Genomic DNA, 13476 nt, shown 5'->3' with positions numbered 1-13476 from the left:
AATCATATGCAACAGTGCAGCGTCCGTCATTAATTTTTGAACGTGCAACATGCAATAATGATTTTAGTACTGTACGTGCAACATGAATATTGGAGCAAATTTTAGCAGAGTTAAATAGCATCTATTATGTTTCGGCCCCTCAGTATTTTTATGCCCCGCAATTACAATATATGGGTTGTTATATAGCAGATTACTATGTAGAAATGGCACGTGCGCCAGGGGGCGTAAAAGTTATGTGCCCACTAAGCTGGGGGGGGGGGGAAATAGAATAGATACGCTAACCAGTGTAATATTTCCGAATGTGCCGGTTATGCCTGTCCTGTTGAGCAAGCAAACGAACTCACTTTCCTCCAATTTTTAGTGCCGATTTTTTTACTTATTGTCAATTTTGCTTCTTTGCGCTCTACAGAACATGACGTCTTTGGTTTTGAAAAGCACTTAGCAGACGTCACTCAAACATATCCATGCTAAACATGATCTGTTAGTGTGATATAATGCTCTGTGTTTTCAAAACCAGTGACTTTACTATCACGAAACATACAATTGTGATGATGGGAGACCACCACCACCACCATTATCTCTTCCGCCTCCGCCTCCACCTCCACTGCCGCTTCCACCTCGACTTCCGTATCCGCCAGCATTGTTAGAAACGTTTAACAATCGGTTATCACCGCCAGTACCAACTGCCCGCTGTTTCAAAGAACCACCAGGAACCCCTTTGTTGCCTGTTATTTTCGGATTTCCCAGATTGCCCGATTGTGGTGTACCGGAATTAGTGAAACCCGATTGAAGACCCCCAGAACCGTCAAGTCTCTGTTGAGGTCCAGCGCCTCGTCCGTCACCTTGTACGAAATTGTTTGGACGATTATATGAGGCAGCATCATTGCCGTTTTCGGGGTAGCCCTGGCCGTTGTAAACCCTGTTGGCCGGGCCCCGATTTATGTTCTGCTCCCCACCGCCGTCATTATCCAATGAGAATTGTCCAGGATGATTCGGCATCGCACTCGCGTTGCCATTCATGGTTCCAGCTCTCATTGGTTGCTCATTCCGATTAAAGGGCTGTTCGTAGTTGTTCACACCTTGGGGTTCATAATTGGGTTGTGGGGCCGACCTATTAGCGTAATGAGCAGGTACAGTACCCGAAGAATAGTTACCATAATCGCTGGGGTCCCTGTTAGTACCTCTGGGTGGCATTGCTGGGGATTCGTAGTCAATAGAAGGGTACCTATTAGGTTGATAAGCAACAGCCAGTGATGGTCGCCGAGCATAGACCGGTTGAGCATCCTGGTTAGGATTGCTTCCGGGGATTCCAGTGACAATCTGGGGTGGAACAGTCTGGGGTTGGTACGAGGGCTGGTAGTACGGAACGGGCATGGATGATGTTACATATTGTCCAGGGCTCTGGAACCCAGGAGCCGGTCCATCAAAAGTAATTACATCAGGCGGGTTAGTAGGACGCGACATTGATTGCCCTCTTAAGTTAATGTTTGGGTCAATTATATTTGGTTCTGGGTACTGATAAACCGGCTCCTCGCGATAGACCGGTTGAAGTACTGGAGGACCGTGATTGATGATTGGTTTTTGGTACTCGGGAATGTTCCTTGGAAAATTATCAGCTGGTTCCATAATTGCAGAATACCTTCGTGGCAGATTTGCAGGAGCTTGTTCATAATCCGGGTAAGTTCTTGGGTTTTCGTTAGGTTGCTGAGAATAATTTCTTGGATAGTTTTGAGTGGGTTGTTCGTACTCTGGATATTTTCTTTGAAAATTGTCAACCGGTTGCCCGAATTCAGGTCGCTCTTTTTGAAAGTTCCTAGCGGGTGGTCGTTCATATTCGGGATTTTTTCTTCGGAAATTTTCGACGGCTGGCGCATTTTGGACATCTTTTCTTGGAAATTTACCACCAGGTTGAGTGTACCGTGAATATTTTCTAGGAAATTTATCATCTACCAAATCATCATCTTCTTGTACAGGGTCCATTTGAGTCAGGGTTCGATCTGGTTCGTCCTCGTAGGTTTTAGGAATTTTGGAATTTCGGTCAGAGTTATCAAAAGATCTTGGCTTGTTCTGTGTTGCTTGTTTGTTAGGAAATCTCTGGTCAGGTGTGTATGAAGTTCCACTTGGAAGCGATGATTTGGGCAATCTTGGTTGAGGACTTAGTGCTGTTTCATCATCATCAGTTTGGGGTGAGAGTGGATTAGAAGACATTAAAGCAAGTGGCTGCTCATTTGAAGTTGTGCTTCTGTTAGTAACATTCAAACTTTTTACAGGCAAAGGGGGTGAGTACATCAATTCTACTTTGAAATCAAATTTAGCACATTTAAAAAGAGAAAAGGGACAAGTATAGGCAGTTTTACAGCAAAAAAAGGAAAAATTAAAATTGTTTTTTTTTTAAAAAAAACTGAATCAAGTCAGGTGTTACGGCAACTTTTTCAGTGCATTCAAGTCAGGTGTTTTGAATACAAGTCAGGTTTGAATACAAATCATATTTATCCTCAAAGTTATTGGCTTTTTTCTCAGATAATCATCGATTTTGAAGAGCCGATCATTGGATTTACCGATGAAATGCCGACCATCGATTTCAGTGGATCGTTCAATCTTTGATAACTTAACTAGCTTTTCAGATAGCTTGCCATTGGAAAGTGAGTGCTGATAATTTACTTTCAAAATCAATTAATTAAAACTGATAATATCTTCATTAATAATTAAGTTTTCTGTTTTTTAATTAAAAAATTTTAGTGCACATTTCTGATCATGTGTTGATTGAATTGAGTTGATCTGAGATCAGAAAAAAATACGTTGAAATAACTTAACGGTGGTTTTGATTAACTTCTTCAAATTTAAGTTAAGAGAAGAAATATAAATTGACCGAAAGAAAAGGAAGACAAATTTATATTTATATTGTTTTTAATTGAACTATTCAGAAAAATTTGAATAACTAGAGAGTGTGCCCAACTAGAGAGTGTTTAGTTTGATTTAATTCTGAACGTTTGTTTTGGAATAAAAAAAACCTTTGCTAATTTAGCGAATTCTTTTCATTGATTTGATTACAAAAAATTAGTCGATGCTTTAAATGAATTTGTTTGCTGTTATTATAAGCTTATTATTTAGATGTATTTGCGTCGAAAAATTGTGGTTCCGTGTAAGAAACACAGAACAAAGTTTTGAAGCATTTGATTCTTCCAGTTTTTCGAAAGCTCTGGTTCAGTAACTGATTTAAAATCAAAAACTTTAATAGTTGTTTTGATTGACTGTTTCCAGTTTTTAATTGAAGAAAGATAATTTAGTAAATTAAAATTACTAAGTCTCATTTAATTGACTATTAAGTCGATTATACCGCTTAATTTGATTTTTTTTCTGTGTTTGTTTTTCAATCAAGATACTGATTTTATCTCAAAAAATTTTGATATACTTTCTGCTCTGGATTAAATCGTGAGTTATTTGGACAAGAGGGAAAGTTTACCCAGTGAATCGAAACTTGGTACATCTTGATAAGAAACATACTAAATCTTGGTAAATCTTGCCAAGATTTTGCCATGGTACTTACCAAGAAAACATCAAGATATGTACGAAAATTCAATAGCACCCAAGAACAAGATGTAGCAGGAATTCATAAGATTAAGCAAGAATTATCAAGAATTATCAAGAATAAGAAAGAATATCGGAAAATACTGCTCCTGTTAGTTTTTTAAACAACAAGTGAGCCGCTTTTTTCCAGTATAATGAAATTTTTAAGTGGATGCTAGCTCGGTATGGTATGTACATAGTACACACCTTATACAGGACGGCCACCATGAAGGCCCCCCACTAAGATCCCAAAAAATTTAAAAACTTGTAACATGACATAAAACAAAAAAACAAGCGTTGAAAAAACAAGACAGCAAAAAAAACAACACTCGGCAAATTGAATGCATACAAAGCAACTACAGTTTTTAAGCATCTAATATCAAATACGAAAAACAAAAAAAAATCAGCTTGTGATAGTTTTTTGCTAATCGTAAATCCGAAAACTTGTATTAGCTGATTTAATACCGAAAAGCGTCTTTCATTCATTTTACGCTCACTTGTTTAAAGACTTTCGCCTTTCATATTTTTTTGAAATTTTGTGCGGCAATCAACAAAAAATTGGGTTGAACTGATTTAAAACCCATTGTTTCTGGGATGAAAAGTATTTTCAGTGATATTTGACCAACAGAAACGGATTCCAGAATCCGAGGACAAAAAAGTTTGCTTAAATAAGAAAAATCTTGAAGAAAGCATGTTAAAATCATAATGTTGAGGAAAAGAGTAATCACTACATTCTGATCGGTAATTAATCCCCTCAATCAAATCAGAGGACAAACGACTTTAAAATTTTTTCTAAGAAATAATATAAGTAATCGCCTGATATTAAGTTAACAATTGTGCAGTTCTACATGATAATTCAATTTCGTGTTTGGTCATTGAAATGGACGTGACTTCTGATTTTTTGTTATGTTTCACCGCAAATTGCTAATTGTCACTCAGTGCTAATTCTCACTACTGCGAGTCATAGCTAATTTTTCGTCTGGTTTGTCTGGTCATGGCCAATTTTTCTCTGGATTCCGGGTTCATATTTTCACTCCCTCACTTCCTGTTGATTAGAAAAAAATTTTCTATGTGTCAAGAGTTATCGAAATCTTATCAAGTTACGCCAAGAATATTTCTTGACAAGTCTTGATAAGATCTTGCCAAGATCTTATCAAGGTGTTCCAAGAATTTTTGTCTATCGAGATCTTGGCAAGATGTGTCAAGTTTTGCACGAGTTGACAAGATCTTGCATGGCATGGCAAGGTGTATCAAGTTTCGTTTCACTGGGTAATCAAGAAAATGTGTAATAATCAAAGTGAAAACTTGACTTTTTTGAATTTAATTTAAAAAACAACTATACGTTTTTTGTTGAAATGCCTGGTCTTATTTTTCACTTTTTTGAGAGTATGGAGTTTGATGTCACCAGAGCTCAATATTTTTTAAGCAATAATTTTGTTGTTTTTTTTTACAAAAACATTTATTACAGCCGAGATGACAAATAGAACTTTTTTTATTTTTGCTTATTTTTGATCTAATGAAAAAAAATTCAGTTAACTTTCGATTTAGTTTCGAGCGTGTTAGCAATCGCTCAAATTAACTATTTTACTTGTTCGGTGGTAATTAAGCAAATATTTTTCTTAGGTTGTGATTTATACTGTAAAAAGATTCAGACATGAAACATCTCTAAAATGAAATTACACAGTTACATCATTGTGCGTGTGCTTTAATTAGTTATAATTTGCACTTATTCGATATACTAAATCTTGGTAGAAACATACTAAATCATGGTAAATCTTGTCAAGATTTTGCCATGGTACTTACCAAGAAAACATCAAGATATGTACAAAATTCAATAGCACCCAAAAACAAGATGTAGCAGGAATTCATAAGATTAAGCAAGAATTATCAAGAATAAGAAAGAATATCGGAAAATACTGCTCCTGTTAGTTTTTTAAACAACAAGTGAGCCGCTTTTTTCCAGTATAATGAAATTTTTAAGTGGATGCTAGCTCGGTATGGTATGTACATAGTACACACCTTATACAGGACGGCCACCATGAAGGCCCCCCACTAAGATCCCAAAAAATTTAAAAACTTGTAACATGACATAAAACAAAAAAACAAGCGTTGAAAAAACAAGACAGCAAAAAAAACAACACTCGGCAAATTGAATGCATACAAAGCAACTACAGTTTTTAAGCATCTAATATCAAATACGAAAAACAAAAAAAAATCAGCTTGTGATAGTTTTTTGCTAATCGTAAATCCGAAAACTTGTATTAGCTGATTTAATACCGAAAAGCGTCTTTCATTCATTTTACGCTCACTTGTTTAAAGACTTTCGCCTTTCATATTTTTTTGAAATTTTGTGCGGCAATCAACAAAAAATTGGGTTGAACTGATTTAAAACCCATTGTTTCTGGGATGAAAAGTATTTTCAGTGATATTTGACCAACAGAAACGGATTCCAGAATCCGAGGACAAAAAAGTTTGCTTAAATAAGAAAAATCTTGAAGAAAGCATGTTAAAATCATAATGTTGAGGAAAAGAGTAATCACTACATTCTGATCGGTAATTAATCCCCTCAATCAAATCAGAGGACAAACGACTTTAAAATTTTTTCTAAGAAATAATATAAGTAATCGCCTGATATTAAGTTAACAATTGTGCAGTTCTACATGATAATTCAATTTCGTGTTTGGTCATTGAAATGGACGTGACTTCTGATTTTTTGTTATGTTTCACCGCAAATTGCTAATTGTCACTCAGTGCTAATTCTCACTACTGCGAGTCATAGCTAATTTTTCGTCTGGTTTGTCTGGTCATGGCCAATTTTTCTCTGGATTCCGGGTTCATATTTTCACCCCCTCACTTCCTGTTGATTAGAAAAAAATTTTCTATGTGTCAAGAGTTATCGAAATCTTATCAAGTTACGCCAAGAATATTTCTTGACAAGTCTTGATAAGATCTTGCCAAGATCTTATCAAGGTGTTCCAAGAATTTTTGTCTATCGAGATCTTGGCAAGATGTGTCAAGTTTTGCACGAGTTGACAAGATCTTGCATGGCATGGCAAGGTGTATCAAGTTTCGTTTCACTGGGTAATCAAGAAAATGTGTAATAATCAAAGTGAAAACTTGACTTTTTTGAATTTAATTTAAAAAACAACTATACGTTTTTCGTTGAAATGCGTGGTCTTATTTTTCACTTTTTTGAGTGTATGGAGTTTGATGTCACCAGAGCTCAATATTTTTTAAGCAATAATTTTGTTGTATTTTTTGTTACAAAAACATTTATTACAGCCGAGATGACAAATAGAACTTTTTTTATTTTTGCTTATTTTTGATCTAATGAAAAAAAAAATCAGTTAACTTTCGAATTTTTAACTTTGAATTTAATTTAAAAAACAACTATACGTTTTTCGTTGAAATGCCTGGTCTTATTTTTCACTTTTTTGAGAGTATGGAGTTTGATGTCACCAGAGCTCAATATTTTTTAAGCAATAATTTTGTTGTATTTTTTGTTACAAAAACATTTATTACAGCCGAGATGACAAATAGAACTTTTTTATTTTTGCTTATTTTTGATCTAATGAAAAAAAAAATTCAGTTAACTTTCGATTTAGTTTCGAGCGTGTTAGCAATCGCTCAAATGAACTATTTTACTTGTTCGGTGGTAATTAAGTAAATATTTTTCTTAGGTTGTGATTTATACTGTAAAAAGATTCAGACATGAAACATCTTTTAAATGAATTTACTCAGTTACATCATTGTGCGGGTGCCTTAATTGGTTATAATTTGAACTTATCCGATATGATTTCAAACTTGTTTCATCTGTGCAATTCTAGTGTGCAACAATGCGGGAGTAAAAATGCAAATTTTGATAGCCTTCAAAGGCTTGTGTATAGTTTAAAACGTCAACAATTATCTGAGCACGAGGTTTCTGAATAATTTTTGGATCAAATTTTTCTGAGCAATTAAACAATCGTAGCTGAATGGAATCAGAGAAGAACTTCAATGAATTCATGACATGCATCAGTTTTGTTAGTTGCAGTTTGTGTAAACAATAATACCCAATCAGTCTATAAAACAACATTGATCAACGAAGCTGTGAAATCAATTTTATGAAAAAGGAAGTTCTAAAATTCTAATCTAATTATGACAATTCACTAACTAATTTAAGTTAATTTCATAGTTGTTTAGGATTCTCAAAAACGTGTTTCAAAGGACTGACGTAAATTTCTTAATTTCTTAACCTAGCTGTTCAAAATTAGGGGCAGCATTGAGAAGACTTTTTTTCAAATTTTGCATGTATTTCAAACTTCAAATTTCATGATTAAACAGTGAACAAAAAAGCTTAGAAAAGGGGAACAAAAAGCATGCGAGGGAATAAAGCTTTAATTTTGAGAGAAGCGGACGGCAGTCGGTTCCTATGGTGCGTCTAACTTTACCTCCGGTCGGCCTGGTCGAATGCGTTTTGTCTGGCGTCCTCGTCCCCCTGCAGAATGTACATGTTCACATTGCCGAAATTGACCATACCCCCAGGGCCTGCCTGGCTACCTACCACGTTCTGCTTCTGAAACGAAGCAATGTTGAGGCCACTTTCGTGATTTAATACGCTTCGTTTAATATAATTCCTTTAAACGTTTCAATACGATTCTTACAAGCATCACACCGCAGAGGTATACCCCAAAATTTCCGCCTTCGTAAAATTCATTCGAAAATAAGATACATAAAATGAAAGAAATTAGGAGACATCCTTTGTATCTTGTTTCTCGGAAAAGGGGTTTCGCCATTTTTGCGAAATAAAAGAACTTTAAAATTGTAAATAGGTGACAAGTCTTGTAGCTCATTTTAGGTATCTATTATTCGCATTAAAAGTATCTCTAATCCTCAATTAAGACTAATTAAAAGCGCGCATTTTGAGCAAGCAAAATTGGTTTATACACTGTAATAAGCACTTTATTAAAGATTTAATTGAAGCTTTTAAAGCTTTAAAGCGATATAAATTCAAACAACTTTAATTCATGGTTAATTTACCCCAGAAATTTAGCAACTTTTTTCATTACCTAGATGTTTTCTTCATTTCAATTAGATGAAAACTTGGTTTTAGTAAGAATTTACACAACAAGTTGCATGGCTTTATGCGTTTTCTTTGCTCTAACTAGTTTTCTGAAACACTTAAGAACTTAGCATCAATTAATAATAGGTGATTGGTAATTAGTTTTGGTCTTTCAATAGGGAAACAGTGCACGGTTGTATATGAGTTAGTAACTTCATTTCAAGATTTCTTAGGGAACTTAAGTTATTACGTTTAGCCTCATTTATCTAGATATAGTTTAGCTGCGTGACTGTAAAATTCAGAGGTTAGCCGATCAAAAAGTAGGTTAAGTTAGGAAGAGAAAACGAGAGGACTTCAAGAGACTGTGTGCATCACTATGAGGACTGTTTCCTCAGCGCTTTAACAAGCCGCGCTCTTTCCATGAGGCGAATAAGTGAAAACTCCTTGAGGGTAGGTTAGCTTAACTGTAGAAGACTTGGCAACCTAGGTTAACCCCATGTAGTCTGGACGGGTGAACCAAATAGTCTCTCCAAGGTCTTCAGTAACCCTAAGTACTTGATGGGCAACGGCGTAGTGTTTTTTTCTCAAGTAGTTTAATACTAGTCTGGCCGGGTTGTGGAGTGAATATTAATTAGTGCTTCACGCCATCTTCACTCTTCTTTTAATTATTTTGATTAATCAAGTGTTCAATTAATTGACTTAAGAAACGGGTTTAATTGTCAATAGTGGGGTCACCAACGGCTTGTTTTTAGTGAGAAACTTTTTACGATTAGAGGGTGAACAAAAAAATTAGAGGTACAGGAAGACATAAAAACCTGTTGACATTTCTCATTTAAATAATAAAAGTATCATAGCGCCTCGGCAACTTCGAATACGGATTGAACGCAGGTCTTGGTATGACACTTAATTTTGAGTAGACAATTTTAGACTATAACTTGTGTTGATAGAGTGCAATAGAGACGAGTGAGTTAAATGATCTTGGTGAAGTTTGTTGTTTAGCAGTGCTTTTATTGATATTATTATAGTTCTTGGTTGATTTACCGTGGAATTGTAGCTTATTTTTTCTTTTCTAAGAGGTTTTCTTGATTTTAATATAGATGAAAATTTGCTTTTTGTAAGAAAACATTACACATTTAGTTGCTAGGCTTCATTTGTTTTCTTGGCTCTATGTAGTTCTCTGTAACACTTATAACTTAGTATCGATTATTAATGGGTGATTTGAAAAAAAAATTTGGTATCTGAATAGGGAAAAGCGTACAGTTGTACAAAATTGAGTATTTTCACCTCAAGTTTTCTCAGGGAATCTATTTTGTAGCGTACATCTCTTTTATTCAGAAATAGTATAGTTGCGTGACTGTAAAGTCTAAAGGTCAGCCGATCAAAAGTGGGTTAAGCTAGGACGAGAAAACTGGAGGACATCAAGAGACGACTGTGTGCACTGTGTGCAGCTGGTTTCTCAGAGTTTCAACCAGCCACGCTTTTTCCTATAGACGGATAATGAAGCCTCTCTGAGAGTAGGCTAGTTCACTTGTAGAAGACTTGGCAAGCTAGGTTAACCCTTGTAGTCTGGATGGGTGAACCAAGTAGACTCTAAATGGTCTGCAGTTACCCTAAGTTCCTGATGGGCAATGTCGTACTGTTTTTTCCTCAAGTGGTTCAACACTCGTCTGACTGGGTTGTTGAGTAAACAACAATGCTTTCTTCACGCCACCTTCACTCTTCTCCTAATTATATTGGTTAGTCAAGGGTTCAATTAGTTGATTTGGGAAGCTCGTTTAGTTGGCAATCGCAGGGTCACCAACTTCTTCTTTTTAGAACCAAACTTTTTTTCGATTAGAGAGTAATTTTAGAAATAGGGGTACAGGAAGACATAAAACGCTGTTGGCATTTCTCATTCAAAGAATTAAAGTGTCATAGCGCCTCGTCAACTTCAAATAAGGATTGAACGGAGGTCTTGGTATAACCTATTTATTTCAAGAGACAATTTTAGGTTATAACATGAGCTAATAGGGTTCTATAGAGACGAGTGAGTTAAATAGTTTTGGTCGTTTTTGTTGTTTCGTGGTACTGACTTAGATATTAGTAAATTTTTTGGTTAATTTACCTTAGAAATCTAACTACTATTTTTTAAATAAGACGTTATCTCGAGGTTAATTAGATGAAAACTTGCTTTTATTTAAAGAAATAAACAATTGTTTGCTTTGATTTATTTTTTTTCCTGGCTGTCACTAGTTTTCTGAAACACCTAAGAACTAAGCATCGATTAATACTATGTGATTGGTAATATTTTTGGTTTTTTATTAGGGAAATAGTGTACGGTTGTCTAGCATTTAGTAACTTCTTTTCAAGATTTTTTTTGGGACCTAATTTATTACGTGCATCTCATTTATTTAGATATATTTCAGTTGCGTGACTTTAAAGTCTAACAGTCAGCTGATCAAAAGTAGGTTAAGCTAGGAAGAGAAACCTGGAGGACATCAAGAGAAGACTGTGTGCATCACTATGTCGACTGGTTCCTCACATTTTCAACCAGCTGCGCTCTTGCCACGAGGCGAATAAATGAAAACTCGCCGCGTGTAGGGAAGCCCACTTGTAGAAGACTTGGCAACCTAGATTAACCCACCTAGTATGGAAGGGTGAACAAAGCAGGCTCTCCAAAGTCTGCAGTTACCCTAAGTTCCTGGTTGGCAGCGGCGTATTGGTTTTTTATCGAGTGATTTAATACTTGTCTGGCTGGGTTGTGGAGTAAACAAAGAAGAGTTCTTCACGCAATATGCACTCTTGTTTTAAATATATTGGTTAATCAAGTGTTTAATTAATTGACTTGAGAGACGCGTTCAGTTGGCAAAAGTAGGGTCACCAACTTCTTGTTTTTTTGTAACAAACCTTTTACGGTTAGAGGGTGAATAAAAAATTAAAGGAACAGGAAGACATAAAATCTTGTTGACGTTTCTCATTTAAATAGTTAAAATGTCATAGCGGCTCGGCAACTTCGAATACGGATTATATGGAGGTCTTGGTATTACACTTAATTTTGAGGAGACAATCAACACTTAATTTTGAGGAGACAATTTTGGAGTAAAACTTGTGTTAATAGAGTACTATAAAGACGAGTGAGTTAAATGATGTTGGTGAAGGTTGTTGTTTAGCAGTGCTTTATTGATATTAGTATAGTTCTTGGTTGATTTACCGTAGAATTGTAGCTTATTTTTTTGAAGAGGTTTTCTCGATTTTAATATAGATGAAAATTTGTTTTTGTAAGAATAAATTACACAATTAGTTGCTAGGCTTCTTTTGTTTTCTTGGCTCTATGTAGTTTTCTGTAACACTTATAACTTAGTATCGATTAATAATGGGTGATTTGCAGTTAAATTTTGTATCTTAATAGGGAAGCAGCGTACGGTTGTATAGAATTGAGTACTTTCACTACATTGAGCACTTTCATAAAATGAACGAAATTAGGAGACATCCTTTGTATCTCATTTTTCGGAAAAGGGGTTTCACCATTCCTGCAAAATAAAAAAAATTAAAAATTTTAAACAGGTGACAAATCTTGTAGCACGTTCCCGCTCATTTTCGGTATCTGTTATTGGCATTAAGTATCTCTAATCCTTAATTAGGCCTAATTAAAAGCCCGCATTTTAAGCAAGCAAAATTGATTTATGCACTGTAATAAGCACTTTATTCAAGACTTAATTGAAGCTTTTAAAGCTTTAATTCGATATAAATTCAAACAATTTTAATTCATGGTTAGTTTACCCAAGAAATTTAGCAATTTTTTTCATTACTTAGATGTTTTCTTCATTTCAATTAGATGGAAACTTGGTTTTAGTAAGAATTTACACAACAAGTTGCATGGCTTTAAGCGTTTTCTTGGCTCTAACTAGTTTTCTGAAACACTTAAGAACTTAGCATCAATTTATATTAGGTGATTGGTAATTAGTTTTGGTCTTTCAATAGGGAAACTGTGCTTGTTTGTATATGAGTTAGTAAATTCTTTTCACGAATTCTAAGGGAATCTAATTTATTACGTACATCTCATTTTTTATTCATAGTTTATTTGCGTGTCTTTAAAATTTAACGGTCAGCCGATCAAAAATGGGTTAAGCTAGGACAAGAAACCTGGAAGTCATCAAGAGACGACTCTGTGCATCACTATCACAGCTGGTTTCTCAGAGTTTCAACCAGCCAACTTCTTTCCACAAGACCAATAAGTGAAGCTTCTCTGAGGGTAGGCTAGCCCACTTGTAGATGACTTGGCAAGCTAGGTTAATCCTTGTAGTCTGGACGGGTGAACCAAGTAGACTCTCAATGGTCTGCAGTTACCCTAAGTTCCTGATGGGCAATGTCGTACTGTTTACTTTCTCTAGTGGTTTAGTACTCGTCTGGCTGGGTTGTGGAGTAAACAGCAATTATTTCTTTACGCCACCTTCACTCTTCTTTTAATTATATTGGTTAATCAAGTGTTCAATTAGTTGATTTGAGAAACGGATTTAGTTGGCAATCTTAGGGTCAACAATTTCTTCTTTTCAGTACCAATCTTTTTAAAATTAAAGTGTAATTTTGAAAATAGGGGTAAAAGAAGACATAAAACGCTGTTGACATTTCTCATTTAAAAAATTTAAGTGTCAGAGTGCTTCTTCAACTTCCAATAAGTATTGAACGGAGGTCTTGGTATAACTCATTTCTTTCAAGAAACAATTGTAGGTTATAACATGTGTTAATAGAGTTCTGTATAGACAAGTGAGTTAAATAGTTTTGGTCGTTTTTGTTGTTTCTTAGTGCTGATTTAGATATTAGTAAAATTTTTGGTTAATTTACCTTAGAAATTTAACTACTATTTTTTTAATTCGACCTTATTTCGAGGT

The 13476-nt window shown here is 35.1% G+C and overlaps 1 protein-coding gene across 1 annotated transcript in view; it reads right to left on the bottom strand.

Annotated features, from left to right (window-relative positions):
• The window catches only part of LOC142351645 (uncharacterized), a 65515-nt gene that overhangs the window by 13776 nt on the left and 38263 nt on the right, over nt 1–13476 (bottom strand). The window contains exons 5-6 of the mRNA XM_075403784.1: nt 7998–8122; nt 542–2242 (exon numbers count right to left, since the gene is read on the bottom strand). Of these exons, the coding sequence (XP_075259899.1) occupies nt 542–2242; nt 7998–8122 (1826 nt within the window). The remainder of the gene's footprint in view (nt 1–541; nt 2243–7997; nt 8123–13476) is intronic.

The sequence above is a fragment of the Convolutriloba macropyga genome, chromosome 13, assembly GCF_964194025.1.
Source record: "Convolutriloba macropyga chromosome 13, txConMacr16.3, whole genome shotgun sequence".
NCBI lineage: Eukaryota > Metazoa > Xenacoelomorpha > Acoela > Convolutidae > Convolutriloba > Convolutriloba macropyga.
The sequence above is the reverse complement of the archived record's forward strand: the minus strand, read 5'-3'. Positions and strand labels throughout refer to the sequence as shown.